This window comes from Zootoca vivipara, chromosome 6 (genome assembly GCF_963506605.1).
Source record: "Zootoca vivipara chromosome 6, rZooViv1.1, whole genome shotgun sequence".
NCBI lineage: Eukaryota > Metazoa > Chordata > Lepidosauria > Squamata > Lacertidae > Zootoca > Zootoca vivipara.
The window spans coordinates 78,341,206-78,368,831 of record NC_083281.1 but is presented as its reverse complement, the minus strand read 5'-3'; the positions used below and the strand labels follow the sequence as shown (position 1 = coordinate 78,368,831).

At 47.4% G+C, this 27,626-nt stretch overlaps 1 protein-coding gene and 1 long non-coding RNA gene across 6 annotated transcripts in view; one reads left to right on the top strand and one right to left on the bottom strand.

Moving 5' to 3' along the window:
- Positions 1-10,400: 10,400 nt before the first annotated feature.
- On the bottom strand, positions 10,401-23,316 carry LOC118087800 (uncharacterized). The gene is made up of 3 exons (XR_004692865.2): positions 23,276-23,316; positions 21,469-21,503; positions 10,401-13,294 (listed from the first exon to the last, which is right to left on the bottom strand). It is a non-coding gene; the product is annotated as an uncharacterized LOC118087800 (long non-coding RNA).
- Positions 22,363-27,626, top strand: part of PRDM16 (PR/SET domain 16) — a 428,828-nt gene continuing 423,564 nt past the window's right edge. For 4 of the 5 annotated variants that reach the window (XM_060276171.1, XM_060276167.1, XM_060276168.1 and 1 more), the window contains exon 1: positions 23,483-23,755. In XM_060276171.1, the coding sequence (XP_060132154.1) occupies positions 23,719-23,755 (37 nt within the window). In that variant the 5' untranslated portion in view covers positions 23,483-23,718. Of the gene's footprint in view, positions 22,685-23,482; positions 23,756-27,626 lie in introns of those variants that run through there. The other variant, XM_060276169.1, reaches the window with a different exon arrangement.

The following is a 27,626-nucleotide window of genomic DNA, read 5'->3' as shown; positions in this document are numbered from 1 at the left end:
GGTCGATTGATGGAATTGCGCACCTTCTGGTGAGCAAGCCTACAGCCTTTGGTATCTGTGAACCCACATTTTATTCTTTCACCCTTTGCTTCCAGGTCTGTTGAGCACAGGCTTCCTTTGCCCCCTATCCTCGGCATGAGATGCCTTGGTGGTTCTTCATGTAGACAGGTGTAAGGGTTGACAAAGTGGATTAGAGTCATGGCTGCTCATTCACAAAAGTGCTGAAGGAGAGGGTCACAGGGCCAGTGGGAGGCCAATGTTTTGCACGAAAAATGCCCTAGGTTCTGTCTCCCCTGGTGCAGCCAAGACAGGCTCCTGTTTGAAGACCTACGGCCAGTCAGTTTAGGCCAGTGGAGGGGAAAGCTTCTGCAGCTTGGGGGCCTCATTCTTTCGTGGGCCACGTGCCAGTGGCGGGAGGGGCTGGAGGCAAAAGTGGGTGGAGCAACGGATGTGATGCTTGCTTTTTGCGTGGCTGGGATCCAGCCTGTTGCACAAGCTTAGAGCACATAGGAAGTGTCTTGCTAGATCAGCCCAAAGGCCCATCTAGACCAGCATCCTGTTCTCACCAGATTTCCATTATGGGAAAGCTGAAAGCAGGACCTGAACACAACAGGGCTCTCTCCACTTTCAGTTGCCAGGAGCTAATGCTCAGAAGCATACTGCCTGTAATAGTGGAAATGGAGCCTAGCATGGCTAATAGCCACCAATAACCACCTAATTGGGTGGCTCTGAAAAAGGATTGGAACAATTCATGGAGGGCAAAGCTATCACAACATCTTGTGGGGCTGAATTCCATATTTAAACTATGTGCTGTATGAAGAAGTCCTTTATTTTATCTGTCCTGAATCTCCCCGCATTTAGCTTAATTGGATGACCCTGGGTTCTAATAATATGAGAGGAGGAGGGGAAAGAACTATTTTTCCATATCCACCACATCTTGGATATTTTATACATGTGTACACACACACACACACACACACACACACACACACTGCTCATCTCTTTTCTGAACTCAAAGCCCCAAATGTTTTGCCCTTTCCTCCTAGGGGAATTCATACAGATTTATATCAAAGACAATACACCTAAGAAATAAGTGGATTTGTTTTCTTAAATAAGATAGTTGTAGCAAGAGCAGTATTGGCCAAGCTTTGGAGACAGGCATGCTGCAAAATCCCATGTAAAACCTATGTTCTATGGATCTTACCAGCCAAAAAGGCCTCTCCCCTTCACGTTGAATCCAATGTGATGTGTTTTCAAAAAGATGTTCATAGGAGAATGCGATCCGGGGACCTTCACACATTGGCTTTTGCAGAAAACCCTCCTGAGATGATTGACGTCTGACGTTAGAAGATGCGAGCGACTAATACATAATTGCAGATATGTTACCAGCCATCAAGGAAATGGATCTGGCTGCGACTTCTTGTCAAGTGTGCAATTGGTGGCAGACCCGGGTTTCTTACTGTGTAGCTTGTGCAGTGCTATGATTAAGATAATTACGAAAGAAAAAGGGGTTCGTTACATTATGAAACTAAGCCATCTCTTTATTGTGCTTGCTCAGAAATAAAGCTCATCTTCCAGGGCAGGGGTGGGGAACTTTAGGCATGGGGGTCAAATATGACCCTCCAAGCCCCTCCTTCTAGCCCCTGGGACTCTCCCCACCCAACCACACACCCCAACTAGCCCGGCTCCACACTGTCCTTGAATGGTTTGGCTGGGCTCCAATGAGTCCTTGAACTCTGACAAAGGCTCTGTGAGCACACTATACTTTAAAAGCACTTGCCGTCCCATGAAAGAATCCTTGAAGTGGTAGTTTAGTCCGCACAGAGCTATAACTCACAGTACTTAGCCAAACCACAGTTCCCAGGATTATTGGGGAGGGGTGTGCGCTTTTAGTGTATGGTGTTCACACAGTCAATGCCTCTTGTTTCCCTGGATGGAGATGAGGGGCATGTGTTTGTGTAGGAACTAGCCTATTGTACAGTGGTAAAATTTGCATCCATTGCTCCACCCACTTCTGCCCCAGCCCCTCCAGCCTCTGGCATGTGGCCTCAAAGGGTGCATAGAAAGGAATGTGTCTTTGGGGCTGCCATTGGTTCTCCATCCTGTGCTAGGAAATAAACACCACTGGACATAGTGGGACCTGCTTCGGAGTGAACACAGAGTTGTGTTGGTTGTCCCATTGAGTCCAATGAGATTTAATCTTGAAAAATTATATATAGGATGGCAGGAAGAAAGCCTTGCTCAATTGCATGTTTGAGAGCAGGTTCCACTGAATTAAATACGTCATATTCCCAAGAAAATATATGTAAGATTTCAATGACTTCTTTCGAGATATAACACATTATAACCATGAAAAAAGTAGATATGCATGTCTTGATTTAAAAATAGATTTTATTCCACATTCAACTTTGGTAGATACAAATGCAAACATGATATTTGTGTGCTTTGTATTATTTAATGAACTGTAATCAAAATGAGCCTGGCTGTTAACTGTCTGGATCATGTGTCAAGCTTAGCACATGGGATTTACTGTGTGTTACCATTTATAAGGGATACGGGTGGCGCTGTGGGTTAAACCACAGAGCCTAGGGCTTGCTGATCAGGGTTCGAATCCCCGTGACGGGGTGAGCTCCCGTTGCTCGGTCCCAGCTCCTGCCCACCTAGCAGTTTGAAAACACATCAAAGTGCAAGTAGATAAATAGGTACCACTCCAGCAGGAAGGTAAACGGTGTTTCCGTGCACTACTCTGATTCGCCAGAAGCGGCTTAGTCATGCTGGCCACATGACCCGGAAGCTGTACGCCGGCTCCCTCGGCCAGTAAAGCGAGATGAGCGCCGCAACCCCAGAGTTGTCCACAACTGGACCAAACGGTCAGGGGTCCCTTAACCTTTACCATTTATAATTTGAAAACTGTGGAAGAAAATGATGGGGTGGAGAGAGAAAATAACTGACAATAGAATAAACTGGATCATTTTTAAGGGGGGGATATTTCATAAAGACATCCTATGCTTAAAATATCAACTTCTTTGTCAAACTGAACCAATAGAAGACTGTAGAGTGTGTTAAATAGGAACACAAGAAACTGCCTTATCTGACCACATGGGCGTAGCCAAGGTCCACAAAAATTATCGAAAAGCATTGAAAGTACTCAATTAGGTTCTGCCCCACCCCTGGAGAAGCCTGCCCCCTCCCAACAAAGCCTTTGGGAGGATATTTACCCATGAATCCCCCCCAAAAAGCTCAACAACCTTGGCTCCCCCCCCCAACAAAAATTCTGGTTAGGCCCATGTCTAACCATTGGATCATCTGGTTCAGTATTGTCTACTTTGACTGGCAGTGGCTCTCCAGGCTTTCAAACATGAGTCTCTCCTAGCTTGGCCTGGAGGTTTAGGATGAGGTTGTGGGGAGACTGGACCCGAGACCTTTTGCATGCAAAGCAGATGCTTTGGGGAATGGAAGTTTCTGTCCATTTCCATGCTCTCTATTTGAGCTTCTTCCAATCTTAAATCCAATTCTCCACATCTCCACAGCAATTAGATTTTTCTTAAAGAGAAAAATCCTCTTAAATTCATCCACAATTTAGTGCAAAGCTCTTTAAAAAATTTTTGCTTGGAGTTTTTACCAGTCTACACATTTTGGCAAGCGGTCTTTTTTTAACAGAATGCATTTTGTATTTTCACAAATCAATGCTTCTATATGCACCCTTTACCCTGGCGTGTGGATTTCCATGGACATAGTTGGAAAACTGCATCACGAAATTCTGATCAGGGTGAGTTTTGGTTCTTCTCGCCTTGTTTCAGAAAGTGGCAGTGTGACGGACTCAAAATTAGAAGTGAACGGAATCAAACTTCTCCCCACGTCGGATTCTTCCTCTGGCACAAAGGAAAGTTTCCAAAATCGGCCCTTTCCATTTTAGACAATCCAACCCTTGAACCTCTCCATCCTTAGCTATTTTCTCTCTCCACCCCATTTATGCTTTGATATTTCCACATTATAAATGAAACAGTACTACTGATATTAACAATATCCATGCGGGAAGATGATTTTGCTTTTCAAAATATTTCCCATCCAGTGAGGCTTCCCGCTCTCTCATTTTCTGAGAAATCTCAAAAGTACTTCTCCATTCGCATGTTTCTAGTCTTCCCACCCCCACCCCCACCCCCGCCCTGTCTACAGCACTCTCCTCCAGTGAATCAGAGCTTACTGCAAAATCACCTCACACCCCATAAGTTCTTCCTCCACCTCTCTTGAATTATGCCTCTAACCAGCTTGCGTTTGAGAGTTTCATTGTGTCTTAAATGAATAAAATATGTTGCCAGCCCATCAGAGACTTGTGCTCCGCTCACCTTGGAACCAAGGGGAGTTAATCAGAAGCTGCAACCCCCCTTCCCTCACCCCCAATTCCACACTTCTGTTTTTCAGGGGGGGAAGGGAAAGCAAGGGGGTGAGGAGGGGGGAACTTTCGTGTTTATCATTCATTTTGGATCATCCCTATTTTCTGGTACATAATGAGGTGGGGGGGCATTGCTTTTTAGATGTGCAAAACAGAATATCCTTTGCATGCATTTATGGTGCAAAAGGGATGTCTTAAAAAAAAAGGTAGAAACACATTGGAAAGCCACAGTCCTAACTATTAAGGATGTTGAAAGCTGAAAACATTTGGGTCTTTGTTTCTATAGATGCCCGTTTGATTTCAATGGGGTGAGCTCCTTTTTCAACCTAAGGGCCACATTGCCTTCCAGAAAACCTTTGGGGGGGCCAAATGCCCAAAGTGGGCAGAGCAAGGAATGTCAGTTTCACCATCATCCAGTCTTTATTTAGTTTCGTAAAAACCCCATACCACTTGAGAGTAAGAAAAAAATGACCTCAGCGTGATTTACAAAAATAAGAAAACAGTAAGCAATTAAAAACAGCTATTTAGAACATTAAGAAATAATTAAATTCAAAAGTAAGCTAGAAACAGATTTAAACAGGGGTCTCTCCCAGCCTTACCCAGAGATGCTTACTGGGATGAACCGGCGGCTATCTGCATGCAAAGCAGATGCTCTGTCACTGAGCCACGCTACACCCTTTGCCCTTCAGCCTGTTGCCCTCCGCCTAATGCCACTGCTGTTCAGACAGCGGGCCGAGTCGATCCCTGCTCCCTCCCTCTTAGTTTGAGTGGTATTTAACATTCTTGTATTTGGTTTTTGGCTGCTGCTAAGAACTGTTCCATTTGCCGCTTTTCATTTGTGGGCTACACTGCGCATTTCATTTGAAGTTTGTGATGTTTAATTTGGATAGGGTACTTTTACTGTTTTGGTGATGGTTTTTAAGTTGCCTCGAGGGCGTTTACAATGAAAGGTGGGATAAATAAAAACGTGTGTGTGTGTGTGTGTGTGTGTGTGTGTGTGTTTGAAGCAAGTAAACAGAGGTGCAAATTCATTTCAGAACAGGGGAGGGAAATCCATTTGTTCCCAAACAAAAAAAGGAACCAGAACGATTATGATCCCCACTGAGGATTCATATCTGCCAGAAGTGGGGTGTTGCACCAGTGGAGGCTGGTCCATTAGGGAGACTGAGGCACTGCCCCACCCATTTCAGTCTGGCCTCTTCCCAGCTCCCACCTGCCTGCTTTCCTAATTGCAACTTCCTACCTACAGTCCAGGGGGTGGCACTGTCCACCAGCTTCCTGCTCCTTAGTCTTGCAGAACTCAACAGCGTGGAGGAAGCAGATGGGAACAAAGCCAGAAGTTATCTTTGCCTCTCGTTGGCAAGTCATAATGGGTACCAGCCTCCACTTCCCTATGCCACCAATGGCAACTATGACTGTGTTGATTTTGACAGTCACCTTCACCGTAAGGCCCAGGACAGCATGTCGTTGTGGGGCTCTTCTGGAGCCCCAAGACCTTCTGCTATCTGCAGGTGAAATGGTGGTCTCAACAGATGGGCGACCTTTGTATGTGGGTGTGGCATCTACCATGTGCTTTCCTCCAAATTTCATGGAGCACTGAAATTCCCAGGGCATCTGGGATGGAGAAACAACTGCTCTGCTCAGCACTTTTGTGGGAATGTTAGGGATGTGGATTAGGATATATTATTAGATAGATCCTATCCAAGCTTGTGTTAGCAAGCTTCCAATATCAGCAGAGTGACATTCCCCTTTTGTGCGCAGCAAAGCATGTGCATTCAGGTTTGCTAAAACCTGTACAATATTATACTTCCTAGCAAAGTCCCCTTTTGTCCCTCTTAAAAGAAATACACAACACAGTTTTCATAAAATAAGATAGAGTTTACTTACAGTTTCATCCTGAGTTAACAGCATAATCTCAGAAAGGCAGGCTTATGTAGAAAAGTTACAACTATGTACATCTGGAGTCTTCTTAGTAGAGTAAGGCTCCATCTGGTCTCTCTCTTGGCTGCAGGCCAAGAGGGAGAACCATCCTAACTGGAGATTCTCTGGAGATGTGTTCCCATCGAAGGAGAGAAGGCTAAGAGAGAGAATGGCTGCTGGCTAGGGCACGGGTGTCAAACACAAGGCCCGGGGGCCTAATCCGGCCCGCCAGACCTCGTCATGTGGCCCGCGTAGCCGCCGCCGACAATAACCGCTGACAGTAGTTCTGGAGCCTGCGATTGGCCGAGGGTCAAGACCGGGGGCGGGGCTGCAGGCGGAGGCCAGGGCGCTGGAGCCGCGCTGACGGCCTTGGCTAGGGAATTTCAATTTCGAATGAGGCTGAGGGAGGCGGTGGCACAGCGGCCAGATGGGGAAGTGAGATGCAGCAGGAGGAGGAAGCCCGCCGAGGAGGTAGGAAAGCCCTACAGGCGCTGCCGGCAAAGTTGGTGCCGGGACGGAGCAGCGCTGGATTTTTTTTGGGCGGGCTTTGCTGTTGTCTCCGAGAGTGAGTGAGGCGGCACTGGGGAGCCGCCGCCCGCCGCTTCCCTTCCTCTCCTCGGCTGCATCCGGGAGGTGGGCGAACGAGCGGTCGAAAGGGACGCGGAGTGAGCCTGAGGGGGAAGTAGGTGAAGCGCAACAGCCGCTCTCTTGATGGAGCCGGGTTTCTCTTCCCTCTTCCCCCGTTTTCTCCTCATAGACACTCGGGAGGGTGCCTGGCTTTTGCTCTGCCCCCCACCCCCAAGCCGCCCTTTGGCTTCTCAGTTCCGGCGGAGCTGCTCCCCGGGGGGCGGCCGGGAGGGAGGAGGCGGCGACGGCACGGGTTCCTGCTCTTCCCGCTCTGCCGCCGCCTCCTCTCAGCCCCTCGTGATGTAGGGCTCCAGATGGAGTCGCCTCGCGGTTTGAGTAGGTGGGAGGGGATTTTTGGGGGGGGGGAGGTTTTCAAGCCTCCTCTGCCTGCAGTCCCGGTAGGGAGAGGCGGCGGCGAAGACGACAACAGCGCGGGTGGGGGAAAGAGCAGCTCTGAGGCGAAGATGCACGTCCGCTGGGGCTGCCGCCGCCTTCCTCCTCGGGAAATCCGCTGCCCTCCCTCAGCGCGAGGGGAAGGGACTCTGGCGCTGAGGAGGGAGGATGCAAAAGCAAAGCAGGGAGTTGGCGCTGCACCGCATGTTCCTGCCCCTCTCCAAAGCATGGGGTGGGTTACAGCGTGTGGCATCCTGCCTAGCGGGGTTTGGGTGTGCGCAGGGCGGGAGAGGGAAGCCCTCTTTCCATCTGCAGGTTTTTAATCCCAGCAGTGGCTTTCTCCTTCCTGCCAAAGGTTTAGTTGAGGCCCCCCCCAAGCCGTCAATCCCCACCTTTTGTTCAAATTTCCCTCGTTTACATCCCCTCCCACACACGCGCCACGACGCAGGAATGTGATCCGCGTGGGGGCGGGAATGAGCTTACATTATTACAAAAAACAGTAATAATTGAATGCAGTGACAATAATTTATGATAATAAAGAGTGGACACATAGTCCTACAGACACAACCGGCCCTTTGAGGGTGACCAAACTGCTGATGCGGCCCCTGATGAATTTGAGTTTGACACCCCTGGGCTAGGGGCTTTTGTCCCAGCTAATCCATCTCATCTGCATATCTGGAGGAACTTAGTCAGGTGTCCCTCCAGGTGAGTTCCTGTTAGTGGACACTCTAGGAATTGTTGTGACTTGTCTGCCCCAGTGTTCCATCCCACAACTTTTTCACGCAGCACGTAGTTGAACTACAGAACCCACTCCCATAGGAGGCTGTGAGGCTGGACACCAACTTAGATGACTTTAAAAGAGGGCAAGTCATATCCATGGAGGAGAGGGCTGTCGATGACAACTAGCCATGATGACTTTGCTCGGCCTCTGCAGTTGGAGGCAGCAATGTTTCTGAATGCCAGTTTCTGGAAGCCACAGCAGGGGAGAGGATTGGGATCCTCCTTGTGGGTTTCCCACAGGCTTCTGGTTGGCCACTGCATAGGAACATGTTACTGGACTAGATGGGCCATTGGCCTGATCCAGCAGGCTCTCATTATGTGCTTATGCTCAGTGTTGCTGCCAGCATATCAAGTAATGGTTTGGTTTGGTTTGGTTTGGTTTGGTAGTGGGAAACTAAAATGAACCCAAGTAGCACAACAAATGTAATTTTACCTACTGAATGATGGTACAAATTGTTGCTGTTGTTATATATTTATTTATACTTCACCTTTTTCCCCTGGTAAGAGTTTCGAGGTGATTTACAGTTGAAATAAGAGCAGCTAAAATTAAGTGATCAAGAACACAAATGAATGGAGTAACCAAGCAAACAAGCACAGCACTGACAGCACAATGTCTCCTCTGAAGTAAGACTTGTTGAGTTCAGTGGACAGTGCCTGCTGCCTTCACCATACACTTAGAATCGTAGAATTGCTGAGTCAGAAGGGGTCCCGAGGGTCATCTAATCCAAGCCACTGCAATGTGGGTATCTCAACAACACAGTTTCCCATCCAGTGTGAAACCATACCAGATCCTGCTTAGCTTTGCACATGTCCTAGCAGTTTTATTTTAGACAGTGGTACCTCGGTTTACAACCACAATTGGTTCATGAAGTCTGTACTTAAACTGAAGCGTACTTAACCTGAAGTGAATTTTCCCATTGAAAGTAATGGAAAGTGGATTAATCCATTCCAGACGACGAAAAATACCCCCTAAAACGGCAATTTAACATGAATTTTACTGTCTAATGAGGCCATTGATCCATAAAATGAAGGCAATAATCAATGTACTGTACTATAAAATAAATCAGACAGTATTTTAGGTGAAAAAAATTACTTTAGGTGAAAAAAAATTAACATTTATTTCTTACCTGGGCTGATGATAGTCATTGTTTGGATGGGGGCTCGGGGTCCTCTTCCACAATCACAATGCATTCATGGCTCCGGGCCTCTGTGAAGGCGTCTGATGCCTTCACGGAGGCTGGGCCTTTGCTCTGATGCCTCCGTGGAGGCCTCTGGAGGCCTCTGAAACCTTGGTTTACTTACTTCCGGGTAACAATCATTCGTAAACTGAAAATTCATAAACCGAGGTGTTCGTAAACCGAAGTTCCACTATACATGCCTCCTCTTCCCATTGACTTCAATGGAGCTTGCTCTCAATTAAGGGGGTATAGGCCTGGGGCCTTGGGTGCAGAGAACTCATATCCAATAAATAGGATAGGTGTGTATAAAATAAAGGGGTACTAATATAGACAAACTTGCAGAGTTGTAGTGTAAGAACATAAATGCATGATGCTCTTTGAAGAACACACAATAGCATTACAGGGGTGCTTGTTGTGGGTTGTAAGTTTGGCTCTAAGTGTGTTTGGGCAAAGGGTCTTGTCGAGAAGAATTTATTATTTATTTATTCATTATTTTATTAATAGCACCTGCTTTGCATGCAGAAGGTCCCAGGTTCGATCCTTAGCATCTCAAGATGAAGTCTCCCTGCCTGAACCCCTGGAGAGCTGCTGCCAGCCAGTGTAGACTCTACTGAGTTGGATGGACCAGTGGTCTGACTTAGGCCAAAGTTCCTATCTGACTTAGGCCTATGTTCCTATCTTCTGCAGTGCGCGCACACACCCTCCTGGCAAAGCGGCAGAGCAGCCTAGCGAAACTTTTTTCTCCACACGCCCTTTTTTTGATTGTGTAGTTCATGTCCCTTCCTCCTCCCCCTTCGGCCAGGCTGTTCCAGTAAGCTCCTGGCACGGAACAACCTGAATTGAAAATAAAAGGAAGCGAAGGGGGAGACCCAAAAGCACCCTTTTTCCTTGGCCAGGAGCGGTGCCTTAATTTAATTCCCCCCCTTTGGTCCCTTGTTGCAGCTAAAGAAGTTTTCCACCCACCCCTTTAATAGTTGGGCATTGCCCTCAAAGGAATCGTTGGATCCTGCCTTCGCTTCTCCCCCCACCCCCTCCTCCACGTCTCTTCTGGGGAGTTCTTGGGTCACCATCCTCCCCACCCCACCCCACCGCCGGTGAACGAGGTCCTGAACCCAATTAATGGCTAATAATTATACAGGCGCAAAGGCGGCAGGGGCTAGCGAGAACAGGCAGCAGGAGAAAGGGAGGGAGGTGGGGATGGTGGGAGCAAGTTGGGGAGAAAGGGCCCCGATTCCGCGCCAGGTTGCCTGGTTGGTCGACGGCTCGCCAAACTGCCTCGGGGAGGAGGGAGGCGCGGGATCTTTGGAAAGGAGTCAAGCGCGAATTCCGTCGCTGCTCGTTGGCGGGAGGTGTTAATCCGAATTAAAAAGAGGGCCGTCGCCTCCTTGTTTTAAAAACTTGCCTCTCTGGGAGTAATTGCTCTCTTGGGACTCCTTGAACATATATATTTTCTCTGTGCGTTTGGTTTCTCTTTTCCCTTTAAAGCTGCAACCCTTTTTTTATAAAGAAATACCTAGGCGCGCGCCACCCTGCCTGAAGGGAATGCAGATTTACTTATGAGTAAGCCCCTCTAAGATCAGAGCTCTAAGGCTGCCATCCAGATCCTGTACCCGCTTTCCGGGTCATAAACCCCTACATAACTCAGTTTACTTCTGAGTAGAGGCAGACTTTGAAGATTTCTGTGTAAGGTTGGAGTAAAGTGGAACTTTCTGCTGGATCACCAACCCAAATGCTTACTGCTCCTCGCCTTTTAAGAATGTCTTCATCTCTTCTTATTTTATTTCATTTTAAACCATTCTCCGCAGCCGTTTGCTGGAAATAACTGAACGTCGTTACAGGTTTTCGGCAGCTGGCCGGCAGCGGGTCTACTCGGAGGCAAGCCTCACCGCTGCGGCATTTATTTTTCAAATCCGGCTAGGCAGCCAGGGGAGCTTTTTTGGAGAGGCAAAACGCGCTTTGGCTTAAACGCTCTGTATTCATTTAATAGATATTATTGTTTGCTGCAATAAATGCCGGTTTTAAACCAGCTGGGGGAAGCAGCGTCTCTCGGATAGAGCCCATCTTTCCATTGCTCCTTCCTGGTCCCTTAAAACTTTAATTAAAAATAAAATTAAAATCCTGGTGGATTTTCCAAATCCCATAAGAAATTATTGTTTCTCCCCGCCCCCATAAAAACCCTCTTTTTCGGGTGATGCATTTGGCTAATTACGTTTCTATCAACAGCAGGAAAAAGGAGGCGGTCGTGTTGGGGTCGTTTGAAGCTCGTTATAATATTTGCTCTCTCTGACTGTTAATTACCATAAATTAGGCGATTGTCTGCATAATTGTCATGATTGGGAACTTAATCATGGGTCTGTAGCCGACCTCAGTCCTACTCAGAAGTAGGACCTATGAAATGAATAGACACGGCTGGTCAATGATGTCAATGGGTCTACTCTGAGTAGGGCATCATGGCTGCATCCTAATAACTTGTGAACTAGTACCTGTAAATAAAATTCTCTTTAAAAAAAAATCAACCCTTTGTCAGACGACGTATCTATGGCTTTAGAAATGCAGCAAAAAAGAAAAAGAAAAGGAAAAAACCGATTTAGGTTAATTTTTGTTCGCTTGTGGGTGGGAGAGAGTTACCCGGAGGCTTTAATATTTCGGAGGGCAGGGTGGGAGGGGGCAAAACAAGCAGATCGGGTTTGCAGTCTTGGGTTGGGGAGGGGTCTTTCTAGCCTACATCTACAATGTTACTAAAAAAAATTCAGCTGTTAGAAAGCTGGTGGAAAAAAAGGAACAGTAGCTACCTTTGAACAAACCCGGACCAACCTTTTTGTGTGTGTGTGTGCATTTATGTCCTTGGGGTGCGAGGAGGAGGGGAGAAGGGCGGTGAGTTTTCAGATCTGGCATGGAAAAACTTAAAATAGTCCTATAAACGGGTTTTCTTCTTCTTTTGCAAAACGCCCGGGCAAGAAACGTTTAGCAATCAACCGCGATCCCGCAGCCACTTCAGGCTGCCTGCTCCTGCTTTTGAAAAGTGGGGAAGAATACAACGAATCTGGAGGCGTTTCCAGGCTTTTGGAAGCCGTAATTAACACCGGATGGACCCTTTTAGACGAACCCCCGCCGCCGCCCCCGTTTATTCTAAAGCCGATTAAAAAACAGTTTTGAACGGAGGCATTTCTGCGTTAAAAAAAAGGATGTATTCAGAGACTAAATTTCTGCCTGCCCTTCCCTTAAAGCAAAACAAAGAAGAGTGTAATCGATTTCCAAACGTCCTGCTTCTCTTCCTCTTGCTTTTCTGTGCGTTTGTTCAACGCATCCACAGTATTTCGTTGGAGGATTGTTATTATTATTAAAAGAAACGGCTACAAGGTAATGCCTCGCTTTCGTGCAAACCTGCACATCAAGGCATATTAAATCAAAAATTGGGTAAGTGCATGTTAGCACTTCTCGAGTCTTCCAAACTCTTCCAACGCATAATATAGCTTATTAGCTGAAAGTGGAAATCGTTTTAAAAGTAGGAAACCAGCTTCTAAACAACAGGGTTTCTTTTCTTGCCGGAGACTGTCTCTATCCAGCCGTCTGTAGGTGATTCCTCGTCTCCATCCTCTCAGTTAAGACTCCTCTGAAAAGGGGCACGATCCCGCACTTTTAAGCTTCCTGGCAATCGCTTCGATTTGAAATGGGAGAGAGGTAAAGCGCGTGAAATCAGTGGCATTTTCAAACTCTGTAAACCGAGCCTGTTGCATGTTTACTCGGAAGCAAAACCTCCGGAGACTTCCAGCCCCATCGGAAGCGAGTATACGCCAAATTCCCACGTAGGCTTCGGTTGGGTTTACTCCCAATTAAGTGTGCCTGGGGATTGCAGTACTGTATTCCCAAAAGTGCAAGTTTACTCCGAAGTAAAATTAACTGAATTCAGTGGGACTTACTTCCAAGTAAATGGGCAGAGAGGCAGCCTTGGTCTCTTTGCTTGGTCCTTCCCACTATTATAAGTAGCTGCAGGAACAGAAAGCTGGTGAGAAACATAGAAGGAAGGAAGGAAGAGTTGATATTTCAGCCGGTTGGGAAGGCAAACATTTTACCCTGTGTATATATTTAATATATAATATTGTCAGCAAGTATTCTTTACGCGCAACAGGAACATGGATGGTCAGAATGGGAGAACGAAATTTACGATATCAGTTGTTGCTGCTCCAAAGCTTTATTGTTATCAGATGTAGTACCATTGATTTGTATCAGCGTGAGTACAGCTCAAAGTAAACCCACTAAAATGAACCGGCCAGAATAACTTAGACTCGTTTATGTCTATGGGCCTGTGCTGAGTAAAGTTCAGTAGGATAATTGTTCTAGTCAGAGTTAGACCCCTTGAAGTTAATTGACCTGATTGACTTGGGTCCAACAATATCCACGGGTCTACACTACGGTAAGTTGGCTACAAGTCTGCTATTACTACACTAATAACACACTTGAGATTCGCGGCGTTGCACAGAGTACCAGATACCTTTATTTACAATAGTTACGTTTGCGATTTGTCTTTACAATCGGGGGTGGGGTGGGGGAATAGGTCTCTGAGCCGGGAAGCCCAAATACACCCCTCCATTAGGGGCAGGCGGCAAAAGGAGCTAGTTGCCTGCGCGATCTTTTTCGGGAGAGAGATGGGGGATTCAGCTTGCCATTTTCTCCTTCAGCCGGTGGCTGTGGGTGGTTCTCCGATTTCCCACAGTCCTGTCTCCAGCTGCCCCCTTGCGATTGCAAGATGAGCTTCGGGGAAACGAAGTGTGTGTGCGTGTGGACAAGCGTGCCTCCTATCTACACACACCATTGAAATCCTTTGGCGAGGAAGCGTTCCCGCTTATAAAAAGAAGATAACATACGTTTCCTCCTTGGTCGATTTATTATTTATTTATTTTTATTAGCGTCCAGTTCTCACAGTGCCCCCCAGGCGCCCATGTCGGGCAGCGCCATAGCTGCCAAGTTATCCCCTTTTTTAAACGGATTTTCCCTAATGCTGAATAGGCTTCCTCGCGAGAAAAGGGAAAACTTGGCAGCTATGGGCAGCGAACAAACAAGCAAGACCTGAGTGCAAGAGCGTTTTTCCCCCCAGCCAGGAGTAGCACGTGGTGGGGGCAACCTGAATGGACACCCTCCCCCCTTAAAAAACGTAATTAAGCCCTTGCCTAATGCCCCCTCCCTGCAGAACTGGGTATGGTAAGAATCAAGCGCTTATGGCATCAAAATCCTCTGGAGGGGGGGGGGAGGAGATTTATTTATTTTTTAATCATGAACTCAAGGCCTCCTGATCTGTCCATAAAACCCCAAGTATTTTAAGCTGTGCTAATTCTACGGAACTCTGAGGCCAGAGGCAGCCGGAGACACACAGCGCCCCCGCCCGCTCCCCCCGCAATTATTTATTGTTATATAACTTCTTAACGTATACAGTAAGGGTTTCATTCCTTTGGTCCACCCAACACATATATTTCTCTCTCCTCGGGTAAATCCCCATTTCCTAGGCATCCCCGTCCCCAGACAGCAATCAGTAGCACCGATGGCATTTAATAGGCTTTACTTCCGAGTAAGTGCGAGCAAGGGAACTGTGACTGGTATAGATTTGGACTCCGGTTTTTGGAGGACGCTGGAACAACCCGCTCTGAAACTCTGACTCGCGAGGAAGACCGGGGGGGGGCGGTCAAGAGTTTACTTCCTTGAAATGGGTCCCGCGCAAGACCATTTGACACTGCTCAGGTGTATGTCGTTTTTAAGGCCAGGACAGGACTCCTCCATCTAAATAAAAATCCATTCCGATCCGGTGTTTGTTTACTGGGAAGTGATATCCACATGATTCACTGGAGAAAGGCCACGTAGCCACCATGCCTTTAAGGCGTACATCGAAGCCTGGGAACCGTAGTTTACCCGTAAATCCTAGCACATATGAGCTACAGTTCCCATCGTTCTTTTTTTAGGGGGTGTGTGCTTTAAATGTAGGCGCAGACCCTATGCAGGTGTACATCAAGCCCCTTGATCTCGTTGGAGAGCTTTTCGCCCATTCACACCCAAGACAAGTGCTTAAGAATTGAGGTGCATATGGTTCGAGCCACACATGCATTCTTATGGAGAGAGGTGGAGTCCGAACCGACGCGCTGTCAAAGGTGAAACTCGACGCCCTCCACTGTGAGAGGCGATATTACGAGGCATCGCCTCTCTGCGAATTATGAATTGCCCCCTTTTTGGGGGAGTGGGAAGAATATCGATCAGGAAAAGCAGGCAGAGAGGAAGGTCGTCTGGGAAGCGTTAGCTCAGAAGAATCATTCTAGGGCTGGTAGACTTGTATCCCTCCATGGAAAACCTCTTCATCCACGTTATGATCTCCACCCCCTAGCCCTGACTTTATTTTTATTAATTTACAAGAGTGGGGCAGAATAAATTACCCCAAGGGGAGTGAGGCCAACCCCTTTCCCTTGCCTTCCATAAGAATCCAAGCTTACCTAAAGAAAACGGAAGGGTGATAACATTCTAGTCTTCAAGACTAAATCGATAAAGGTTTCTAGTCCTCAATATATATGTCAGTGTGCGTGCGTGCGTGTGTTGAGGGCTAGATATTTATATATGGAGGGATTCTTAAGGAGAATATAGCGAGATCTAGTTAATACCTCGATGGCATTCTCGACCTGAAAGGACAGAGGAGAACAAAACGGGTTGAAAGGGACACCCTGACCAAAGGCGTCCATCCAGTGCAGTGTCCTTAAAACCTCTCTTTGGATCACCCACATTCTGTCTCGTCTTGTGGTCAAAGGAGTTAAAAAAAATTCTACCAAGCGCAAAAGTCTGTGGCAATGGATACAAATCATTTGGGGGAGAAGGAAAGGGCATCGTTACCTGGGAACAGGCCTTATTGAACATTGGAGGTGAGGGTATTACTTTGGAGTAACCAAGCATAGACTCGAGTTATGCAGACACCTTGGAAATAGAGAGCAGCGACCATATACAAGGAATCCCTTTGCTCCCCCAGGTTGATCTAAACTCCCTCTTAAATTTATGGAACAAGGAAGACCGAAAGGTGTGGGGGGGGAGGTCTTTGTATGTCTTTCCCCCCTAGTTTTACCAGGACTGGTCTATCTGGTTTTCCATATTAAAAGGCAGCTAGGAACACCCCAGTGATAAATGTGTTTGTGTGCATTTTACATGTAAATAGGGCGGGGGCGGATTGAGAAGCGGCGCAGTTCCTCCCCAATCCGCCGATAGCTCTGCTCCTGCTCCTAATTCGGTTCGCAATTCGTAATTCGAACCAGGCGCGCGGAGTTATTGCTTTCGCTTTGCTTTTTAGTGTGCGTGTTTCGAAGAACAAAAACCTAAAGTTTAAATTCGCGACTTCTGAGGAGTGCAAGAAACAAAAGCTTGCGGGCAAGCGTCGCTCCTGTATGTGTGTGGCTTGGCCTTCATCGGTGATCTACAACGCAATTAAGTTTAGACCGAAACAATGCAAAGATTAAACGTCACGGCAATGCGCGGAGATGGGGTGACGCCGGATGCCTCTGGCACCGAATTGACTTCGGTTTAAGAATCCGGTTGTGCAGCCTAAGGTACCTCGCAGGGTTGTTGTGAAGATTAAATGGGGAGGCGGAGAACTATGCAGCTATCTTGCAGGAAAGGGGGGGGGATAATAACAACAGTAGTACTGTAGTAGTTAATATGAAAAACTGCGATTGTGTTTATTGGCATCATCGAGGTGACTACAAAGCTGCTTTGAGAATAAATTCCATTGAACTCATTAAAATCTTATTCCTCGGTAGGCTAAATATGCCGGCCTGTGTATCCACGTGGGGGTACATTCGTCCGAACCTGGTTGGGACTGCGAGTTTATTATAATCTGATTAATGACCACAGGTGCTGTTTTTCAAAACGTTGCGTTTCATCCAATGCCCTGCCAGTCACCAACTTTTCATCTGTTCTGGAGAAAGCCTATTCCTGTAAAATCCCTTCTTCTAGTAACGCCCCCTCCCCCCCTTAAATAAGTACTCCCCCCCCCAACTGACAAAAAAAACCCAACCCAAAATCTCGCGCCCTATTCTAAAATTGATTTCTAGATTATCGGGAAAGGAAGCGACTGGATTTTGAGGGAGAGAAATTAATTCATCATGCAATTGAGGGCTTTTCTAATTCATCTACCCTCTCCTGCCCGTTTCTTGGCTGCTAATAAAGTAGATCATTGATTGTATAAAAATAATGTATTGGGTAGGGGGGGGGCAATATGCAGGAAATATGGAGTTGAGATGATAGGCAGAGGGAGGGATACACACACACACCCGAAGAAATACTCGATTAATCTCAATCTGCCATGTAGGCACAAACACCTGTTTTTAAATTTGCTGTGACCTCTTTTAAATGGATTCTCAGCGAATCTTTCAAAGCATCTCTCATTTCAGTGACGGTCACCTATTCTTTGAAGGCGCGGCGCCCCCTCTTCTTCACTGAATCCCCAATTAATTAATTAATTATTTGGTGTCTCTTCGGGTTTTGTTTTGTTTAAAACCAAACCAGCCCTTGGAGGGTGGCCATCCAACACCCCCCCCCCGCTTCCCGTTTCTCCCTGAAAATTTCAAAACCTGTTTCTTTAACAAGCGCGATCCTCTGTCTCTGTATCGGAACGGGCCGCTTGAGGCTGTCAACCTTATCGGCGCGCTGGCGGTAGTCAAAACTCGTTGAAGTTCACTCAAAGGGATTTACTTCTGATTTGGCGCGCGTAAGGACCGCGCTTACGACACTTCCGGGACCACCATTCTGAACCTTTTCAAAAAGAGGGAGGGAGGGCACTAATCAAAGGGGGAACCGAGCAGAGGAAATTCGGTTTATGTTTACCCCGAAGCAAACCACCTGAATTTATTAAGGCGATGGTGCTATTATCAATAAATGATAGTACATAATAAGAGTCATCCGTGTTCAAAAGAACTCGACTTCCCATGATCCTGTTGCTATTCTTGCCACAAGAAAGAGCAGTAGGAATAGCCACAGCTTGGTTTATTCGGAAGCAAGTCCCGTGGAGTCATGTCACGCAAGTACATCATCGCAAGCTGGTCACCGCCGGATTGTCTCCCTAGTGAGTTTAGATGACTAAGGCGGATCCGAACCGCAGGCCCTTTTATCCAGGATCCTCCTTAGCCAGTGCTCTGGGCTAGAAATGTCGCTTTCTGACTTCTGAGCGAACTCCAGGAAAGGTGAAACTTAAGGCGGCAGGGAGGTTTGCTTGGCGCGCTGCGCAATTGACTTCACTTCTGATATACTCTATTGAAAGGAATTAAAAAGGGAAATTTTGAGGTGGCCCCAAAGAACCAAATCGCTCCATTTCTGCCCTGGTCATCTCTTGTAAGCTGCCAGAGAGGTCGCTGACCTCTCCCACCCCAACCCTCAACGGGGCCATGCTCGGTCGCTTTGACAGACCCACACACCTGAGATCAACCTGCCCTATAAATATTAAGGGGGTGGGGGAGAGAGAGAGAGAGACCTTTGCAAATTGGAAACAAGCGGGGGTCAAGGACACAAGGAGCGTGGTGTGGTTATTCTGCAAATAGTCACTTGACCTTTAAAGGGGACAATAAGGCCTAGTGGCCAGAGCTCTGCAGCTTTGACACCCAAGTTCAATTCCTCACCCGCTTTGGCAGCTCCTTTGGGGGTCACTCCAGGCCAACCCTCCAGCAGCCCTCAGCCCAAATTCGCCACGAGGGTAAAACTCTCACATCGTGTGCCAATAATTCCTCACACTTTTTAGCCCTGAAAAGTTCGGTTAGTAAACCGTAGGGTGCGGTCCAGGGAAAAAAACCCGGGGGTGTTGTTGCGGGGGTGGTGGTGGGAATCTCCTTCAGAGTGTAGCAACATCTACAGGATCAGGTTCCAACTTTCAAGGGACACCAACTGCGATCCTAAACAGTAGGACATAACACCGAATCCAACAGGACTCTCTCTCCCCGGCAAATGGGTTAGGGGGTAGAGAGAAACTGTCTATATGGATCGCGCCCCCGCTCTCCTCCTGTTCATTACAGTTTTTTGATCTGCTGGTGTTCAATGGAATAAATCGTTTAGGGCCTGATTAAGAGAGGTACAGCCTACAGTTGTTGTTTACGCGGAAGTAAGTCCCACTTAGCGTTTCAGCCTTGCTGTCAACCCCCACGAGCAACGCCCCCCCCCCCGCCTTGAAATATTTAATTCCAGTTGGGTTGGATAAAGCTGAATATTTCTAAAACCATCTTGGGGAGTTTCCTAAATAATTTCCTCCTTTGTTTTTTTTTTTAAACAAACAAACAGAAAAACCCAAACCCTCCGAGCTGGATTTTTCACCCCTCAAGTCCCGCACCCAGTATTGCGCTTGGAGTGGATTGCGAACTCCGCGGGGCAGAGAACCTCTCTGCTGTTCTATGTTATGTTGTGGAGAAACAACCGCCACCACCACCCCCCAAACAAAAAAACAACCAACCCCTAGAAGGAAGTTATTCTCATTCAGGGGCCCGACGTATCCATGCTTGCTTTTACACGGAAGTAAATTCCATTGGCTACGACGAGACTGACTCTGGAGTTGACCTGCTTGGGATTAGGGGGCCCGCAAATCAATCTAGGGCAGCAAGACTGCGTTTAGTTGGTTTACTCAGGAGTAAGCACTCTCGTGCAGTATATATGTTATAGCACTCTCGTGCAGTATATATATAAATATGCAAACAAACACGCGGAAAAAGAATGCAAATTAAGAACACGTGTTCGTTTACACACACAGGTGCAACGTAAGGATAGTGTTTTCGCATTTGGAGAAAAAAAGACAATATCCTTTTAGCTGGGGTTACAGGTAGGTAGCCGTGTTGGTCTGAGTCGAAGCAAAATAAAAAAATTCCTTCAGTAGCACCTTAAAGACCAACTAAGTTTATATTTTGGTATGAGCTTTCGTGTGTATCTGAAGAAGTGTGCATGCACACGAAAGCTCATACCAAAATATAAACTTAGTTGGTCTTTAAGGTGCTACTGAAGGAATTTTTTTATTTTGCTTTTAGCTGGGAAGAGGCAGCTATTGGTTTCTCCACTTTGAAAACATTGATTCGGAAGTTCCCTTCCAATCCTATTAAAAAACAAACAAACAACCCAACGTACTCTTACACTCAATATCATCAGAATTCAGATTCAAACGCATTTATAAATAATTCTGGACAAATAACTATTCCCCCCCCCCGCGCGGCGCGCTTTGAGAGCCTACACTTAAAATCAATTCCATTTTATGAATTACTTGATAAATAAGCAACCAACCCCTTAAAAAAAAAAGTTCGACAGACTTTGTTTTATTATTTGAATGGGTTTTAGAATTACCGGCTTTATTACAAGTTTGTGAAAACAGAACGGGACAGGCGGGGAGCGGAATCCCAGAACGTGATTGAGTTAAATCCCGAGGCGTTGGAGTAACTGAACCTCAAGCACAGAATGAAGAAATGGAGAAGGGGACTTGGTTTGTTACCTGTCTTTCCCGCCCCCCCCCTCCCCTAAAATATAACAAATGTTTTCAGACCTCCTTTGCCCTGACCACAACAGGATTAATATAAATCTAGATACAAAAAGGGAAATCTTCTATAATCTTAATAATAATTTATTTCATTGTACTTTATTATAGTAATAAAGTATGCAGTTTTCAACCGCAGACTTTATTCTCTCCTCATATCTTCCACCTGCCGGTCGGCTGCTAAGCTGCTTTTTTGTTTTTTATTTTGCTGGTGTGTGTGTGTGTGGACGCCCCTTGCCCTGTTTCTTCTCTCTCTCTCTCTCTCTCTCTCTCTCTCTCTCTCCCCCATTAAAAAATAATCTGGTTTATTTTCTTGAAGGCTTCTTGACATTCCCTTTCCCTTTACATTAAACACCCCACACACACCACGCAATGTATCGTTTCCAGTCACCATCTCTCCTGGGCCCTTGAATTCCCAAAGGGAGTAATTAATTAATACTGATCCAGCTAGGCTATTTACTGGCGGGGGGGGGAGGTTAGTGTCCTCCACCCACTTTCCCATTTCCGGGGATTCCTGAAAAATTCAGGAATCCAAAGATCGAGCTTCCTCCACTTCCATCCATTGCCCAGGAGATTAGGGTCGTTTCTATAAATGACAACCAAGCATTTTAAATAGGTAATGATAATATATATTAATGAAAGGACCTGAAAATGATACTTACCACCTTGATTCCCTTCTAAAGCAACACCCCCGGACCTGTAAAAAGCAGAGTCCAACGTTCAAGTGGAAAGGCTGTTATAATAAAAATTAGTTGGAAGAAAGGAGGAGTAAGAATAGAGAATAGCGTGTAAATATATATATATAGGTGAACAGGAAGCGCCGTAGAGCAGGTGAACTTGCTTAGATCAGAACCCCATGTTTTTTTGTTTTTGAGCAGGACACATTCATCGCTGTGACAAAATAGGTAAGTCAGAGAGAGAAGGAACCGATCCCCAGGCTGCCTGTGTGGCTGAGGTCTCCCATCCTGCGCATACTTACTTGTGAATTAGCAGCTTGCCACATTTGAGTTCATTGAGCCTTACTCCCAAGTAAGCTTGTATAGGAATGCGGCCCAATGGGTAAAAAAACAAACAAATATGAATTGGCTTCCGAGTCAAGCTGCCCGGGGGATAGGCCAGCCTAACTCCGTTTAACTAGGCGTTAAAGGAGCCCCTTACCCCTTACTCCCGAGTAAGGCCACAGCAATTCATTGGGAACGTTTCCTGGCGGCTGATAAGGTTCCTGAGCTCGTGGGAAGTCGTATTGTGAAGTGCTGGTCTGAAGTGCTTCAGCCCTGAAGGCTGCTTTGCAATGCTAGCCCGCTGGAGAGCCAAGACCCATTCAGCTTGGCGGAAACTTACTTCAGAGTAAGCCCAGGCTTCAAGAGCGGCTAGCAGCCCAAATGCCTCCCTACACACATACACATACACACACACACACACACACACACACACACACACACACACACCTCAAGAACCCACGATCGCTCAGGTTTTAGCGTGTTTTAAACAAGCACCACGATGGAGACAGAATCGTTTAAACCGGCTGGTGGGGGGGGGGAACCGGGGGAGAGAACCGAAAGCCCCCAACCCACCCAATTTTTATTGTAAATGGATTGGGGACAGGGTGGGAAAGAATGCACCGATCGTTAGGAAAACGAAAGTCGTTTGGGTGTGTAGGGGGAGTTTTCATTTTGCCTGCCAGATTGGCTTAAATGCACTGGAATGGAAGGGGACGCACGTTTTTCGGGAACGGCGCAAAACGGAGAAAGACATTGTAAAAGGTAGAAGAAGTCTGTGCAACCCTGGTAATTCTATAAGCCCCCGCCGAGTAGGGAAACGGCCACAGCTTCTGCAGTCAACCTCGGCCGCGATCTTCCTCAACCTGCCTACCTGGAGGTAAATCCCACTGTAATCAATAAAAGAAACTTCGGAGTAAACCTGGCCTTAGGGAGGGGTGGGGGAGATCAGACATCCAGCTATTCACAAGTGCCCGGAATGGGTGGTGGAGGGGGGAGGGGAGGGAGAGAAGAGTAAGCCCCTGTGGAAGAAGGTGGGGCGTTTACTCGCAAGTAAGCATGCAGAGGATCATGCGAGAAGAAAGCGGGTTATATATATATGGCGGGGGGGGGGGGGGAGAGAGCCCGTCGCGACTACCCCATTGATGAGAATAGCAGATAATAGCCAAATAATAGCAAAATCATTAGACCTGTAAAGTGCTGCGTGCAGTTGGCTGGTTGAAAAAGACGGCTAACTAGTGACCAGAAAATAATAACAGATCTGCAAAAGGGCAGCGTGCAATTGACCAGCTGCAATGGACCGGTTGCTAGGAAAATAAGAATTAGACCTGTAAAGTACAGCATGCAATGGGCCAGTTATTCCCCCTTCCCCCCCCCAAAAAACCAGCCACATACACCCCCAACCCTCCCCGTCCCACCCCAGCATAACATAGAAACCACCGTCCGAATTTTTTAAAAAAGGCAAAGTCACCTCTTCCTGGATGTTACCTTCCATCTTTAAATATTGTCCACTGGGGAAGGGCAGCATGTAAAGGGTTAGGGAGAGAGAGAAAGGTCGCTTTTTCTTAAAGGGGCAGATCAGGGGAAGTGGCGGGGGGGGGGAGAGGAGGAGGAAAGGCTGGGATGGTGCTCTGCTCCGAGGAGGTGGGGGCAGAGATAAGTGATCTGAAGAAGAGGATAGGACCACGGAAGAGAAGGGGGGAGGTTAAAAAAAAAGCCACACACACATACACACACCAACCCCAACCCTGATGGTGATGAATACATTGGAAAGTTTTTTTGGCCCCGGAGAGGGTGTCAGATTGAATGCTCTGTGCGCATGTGCGAAGGTGTCCAAACTGACAATGCTTGGGAGATGAAGATAGCGCGGCAGAGCTGTTGCGGGTTCAAGGAGGGATCCGCTCCGCCGTCAAGATGAGATCCAAGGCGCGAGCGAGGAAACTGCCCAAAAGTAGGTCCCTTTTCTCCCGCGAGGGGGAGATCCCCGGCGAGATCTGGCGAGGGGGGTGAGAGAGAGAGGGAGAGGGGGGGCGCTGAGCAGGGGGGGGGGGAAGCCATGGGTGTCTGGCTGGTCGGCCCTGGGGTGGGGGGACGACAACGACGAAGACGAGCCGATCGCCTCCTCCTCGGCAGCCCTGGCCTCACCGCGGCCGGATGAGCGCAGCTGGGCGAGCCGGGAGCGAGCTCCGCGCCGCCACAGCCGCCGGTCTCTGCGCGACGATCCGGGCAGCCTGGCCAAGGCTCCCCCCGCCTCTCCTTGCGCTCCGAGAGTTGTGCTCCGCACCCCGCGATTGGTGGGGTTCACCCGTCTGAGGATCTCGAGGCGATCAAGGATGGCAAGGAGGAGGAAGGAGGGGGATCGGTTTTTTTTTTAATGAAAAGTAGGGGGAACACAGGGAGAGCTAACGAGAGCGAAGCGAAAGTTAGCTACAAAGTTGAAGCCTGCAACTTTTTTCTCTCCCTTTCCCTCCTCCTCTCTCCTCTTCGCCGAGTCGTTTCCAAGTTCTTGTGAAATCTTTTTTTTTTTTAGTTCCCAGCTTTTGAAATATAGTGGGCGCTAGAGATTCGCGGCTGGGAAGGCAAAGCGAGGTTTCCCGAGTAGATGGGGAGAGAGAGAGAGAGAGAGAGAGAGAGAGAGAGAGAGAGAGAGAGAGAGAGAGAGAGAGAGAGAGAGAGAGAGAGAGAGAGAGAGAGAGAGAGAGAGAAGACCGTGGAAAAGAGAGAAGGGGAGGGAGAAAAAAAGGAGGCAAGGAGGGGAAGAGAGAGAGAGAAATATATATATTTATAAAACCAACCAGGCGAAGAGAGAGAGATTTGGATGGAAAGAGGCAGAGAAACTGGAACCCAAAATGCAGCTTGGCGTTATAGATATGTGTGTGTGTATGTATGTGTATCTATCTAGATATACGCAGTGAAACTGACACGAGGTGAAATGGGCAAGTTTCTGGAGCTCTGGCGGTTGTCGTGTTTTGAAAGTGAGCGATGGTGGGGTTCCTGCCTGCGCCCTGTTGCAGGAGCAGTTTGTCCCCGATTCTCGCGCGCACGCTTGGAAAGGGGAGGGGGATGTGGAAAGTTTGCAAATATATTCGTGTCTCCTTTCCCCCCCCCTTCAATTTCTCGATCCCTCGTTGCCAGGGGCGGGGAGGGGGGAGAGGAGGAGGAGAGAGAACCCTCATCCTTCTCCAACGCTTGTCATCGGTTACCAATGAAATATTAAAAGATGGCAATGAGAAAAGAGGGTGGGCGGATGAGAAAGAGGGGGGGCAGGTTGTTTGCTGCGCGATCTAAGATACTTTAGCTGTCAAATGACGGCAGATCTTCCCCCCGCCCCATCTCCCACTTTCAGGATTTTTGTAGCAAAAATAATATAAGTTGTTTCCGCGTTGTTGGTGCTCCTTTAAACTCCGAAGTTAACACCGCGTGCATTTCATTCTGGCAGATATTTTTCATTGTTTTGTCTGAAAAGCGGGAGGGAGGGTCTATTTTGTGTTTTTACAATCGCTGTTGTCTGTCTTGATTTTTTTGTTTTAATCTTAATTATTATTTGGAAACGGTCTGTTTTGTTTTGTTCTCCCTGCCCTCGTTGAGTTCCATGCTGAAACCGGACGCGAGATTGTGGCTGGTTGAGGTGGAGGCGCGGAGGGCGGCGGGGGGGTGGGAATGCCGTAAAGCTGTAAAAATAAAATACCTGTAAATACATTTGCAAATATAAGGTGACGGAAAGCTATCCAAGGGAAGTTGGGAGCTGGCGCTTTAGTCCTGAATACGTTTAAATGCTTTAAAAAAAAGGGGGGGGGAGTCTGTCTCTCTACTCCGAAATACGTTTACTTTGTAGTGAAAGTTCTAATGGATTTTCACCATGAACAGTTTGCGCCAGGAGATTTCGAAAGCTCACCTAAGTTTTGATTCTCGAGAGAGAGCGAGGATCTGAAACTCCTGCTTTTAAGTCTTTGTGTGTGCGTGTTAGTTGTGCTGCCGATCGTTACAAAACTCCAGCAGATTGCCACCGCACAAGTTAAGAACGCGCGACCCTCTCCTGCCTTTACGATTCAAGTCCCCGATTCCGGACACCCCTTCCAGACCCAGTTCAAGGTCAAGGCGCCCCCCCGTTCCTTCTCCCAGTCCCCTGCATGCTCCTCTCCAGATCACCCCGAAGGAAACAAGTGGAGATAGAGATTTGCAACGCCGAATGTCTCACACTTAATGCAACTCCAGTAAGTGAGATCGCAGCCCTAATGGACAGAAGCACGTTTCCTGCGGTTTTAATGGAGCGGTCCCCTCCGCTCCAGGCAGGATCTGTCCAACACCAACTTTTAAACTCCCTTGATTTAGTCTCCACTTTTTCGGAAGGGCGAGAGTTCAGAATAAAAAAAAGGGCAGCGCTCTTCCTCCTGCTGCTTAAACGTAATCAATAGTTGGATAATTTTTCAAGGCGCAAAAGGAACAAACGCGTAGGGCGCGCAGGCAGACGCTTGTCCTTCTCGACAGGCCCCGCAATTTTAACAGGAACAAATTCCTGTTTTCACAGCTCTCTCTCCCCGCACCCCCCCCCCGCTTTTCCACTACTGGGTAGAATCGAGGAAGGGAAGAAAAATTGATCTCCAAGCAGGACCTCGTTCCGCCTCGTGTCTTTTTACCGCTGTATCAAACTTGGGGAACGGCTCGACTTTGGTTCACCAACTTCTTTGTAATTAATACTATAATTTTTCAATAAACAGAAATATCGGCTCCCTTCCATACATATCCGCCTCTGCTGCATTAAAAACAACCACATCCAGAATGCCTCAGGTGATACATGTAAATTATCTCTGTGTGTGTTTTTATCTTTTAAAAGCGTAAATTAAAATGTGTCCATTTCATCAGGTCGGAGTGGAAACGTCGCTGTCATTTTCCCCTTATGAGCTGAAATGGATGAGACCTTAGGTGTGCTTGAATGCTTCCTTTGGATAATTTCAGTCTTAAAGGCTGCAGTTCTGTGCCCACTTACTCGGGAATAAGCCTCACTGAAATAAAAAGCGACTTGCTTCTGAGTAGACTTGCCCAACCTTGCGCTGCAAATGTGTGCTGGAGAGTTTAGTTCATCCCCCCCCCCCGAGGAGGGGAGTTCTACTCTCTGTGTTTTGGGGTTCTGGGTGTACATGGGGCGGGGGAGAGGAATTAAAAAAATGTAAATGGTTTTCAAAAACTTTTTTTTTTGAGCCGCGCAAGGAGAATTTCTTTCTGCCCCCGCCGTTTACCACTTGATCCAACCTGGAAGTGTCTGTTATGAAAGTCCTGATTAAATTCAGCTGTTTTGATACCAACCCCAGACTCAACAGTTTACAGCGCGTGGAAGGAAGGGGAGGCAAACCCTTTGAAGCTGAGGATCCTTTTAAGGTTTTCTCTCCCCCCCCCTCTAAATACAGTAGTCCGGGTTTCCAGATCCCTGGGGCTTTCTGCACGGAAAACGTTCGGTCCTGATTTGCAAGCGATCGTTTCTTTCGCATTTATCTCCGGATCAAACGCCCTCAAATAAGCATTCCTCTCCAACATGGGCCTAATGCGTTCGCTTTCCTCCTCCTGTCCTGAAACGCCTGTCAAGTTTTGTTTGTGTTTTGAAATGCTGATAGGGTATCTTAGACAAAATAAAAACTGAAAATCATCCTCGCTACTGATGCAGCCGAGGAGGTAAAGGCGAATCAACGTATGGCTGAATGTGCTGTAGGAGGATTTGGTTTTCGGTGGGCAATATTTCCAGCAGATGGAAAGGGGCCTCTCCGGAGACGCCCGGTTCCACGACAAGTTTTTGCTACGAGGAATGTGATGTGTGAATGCGTGTGGGT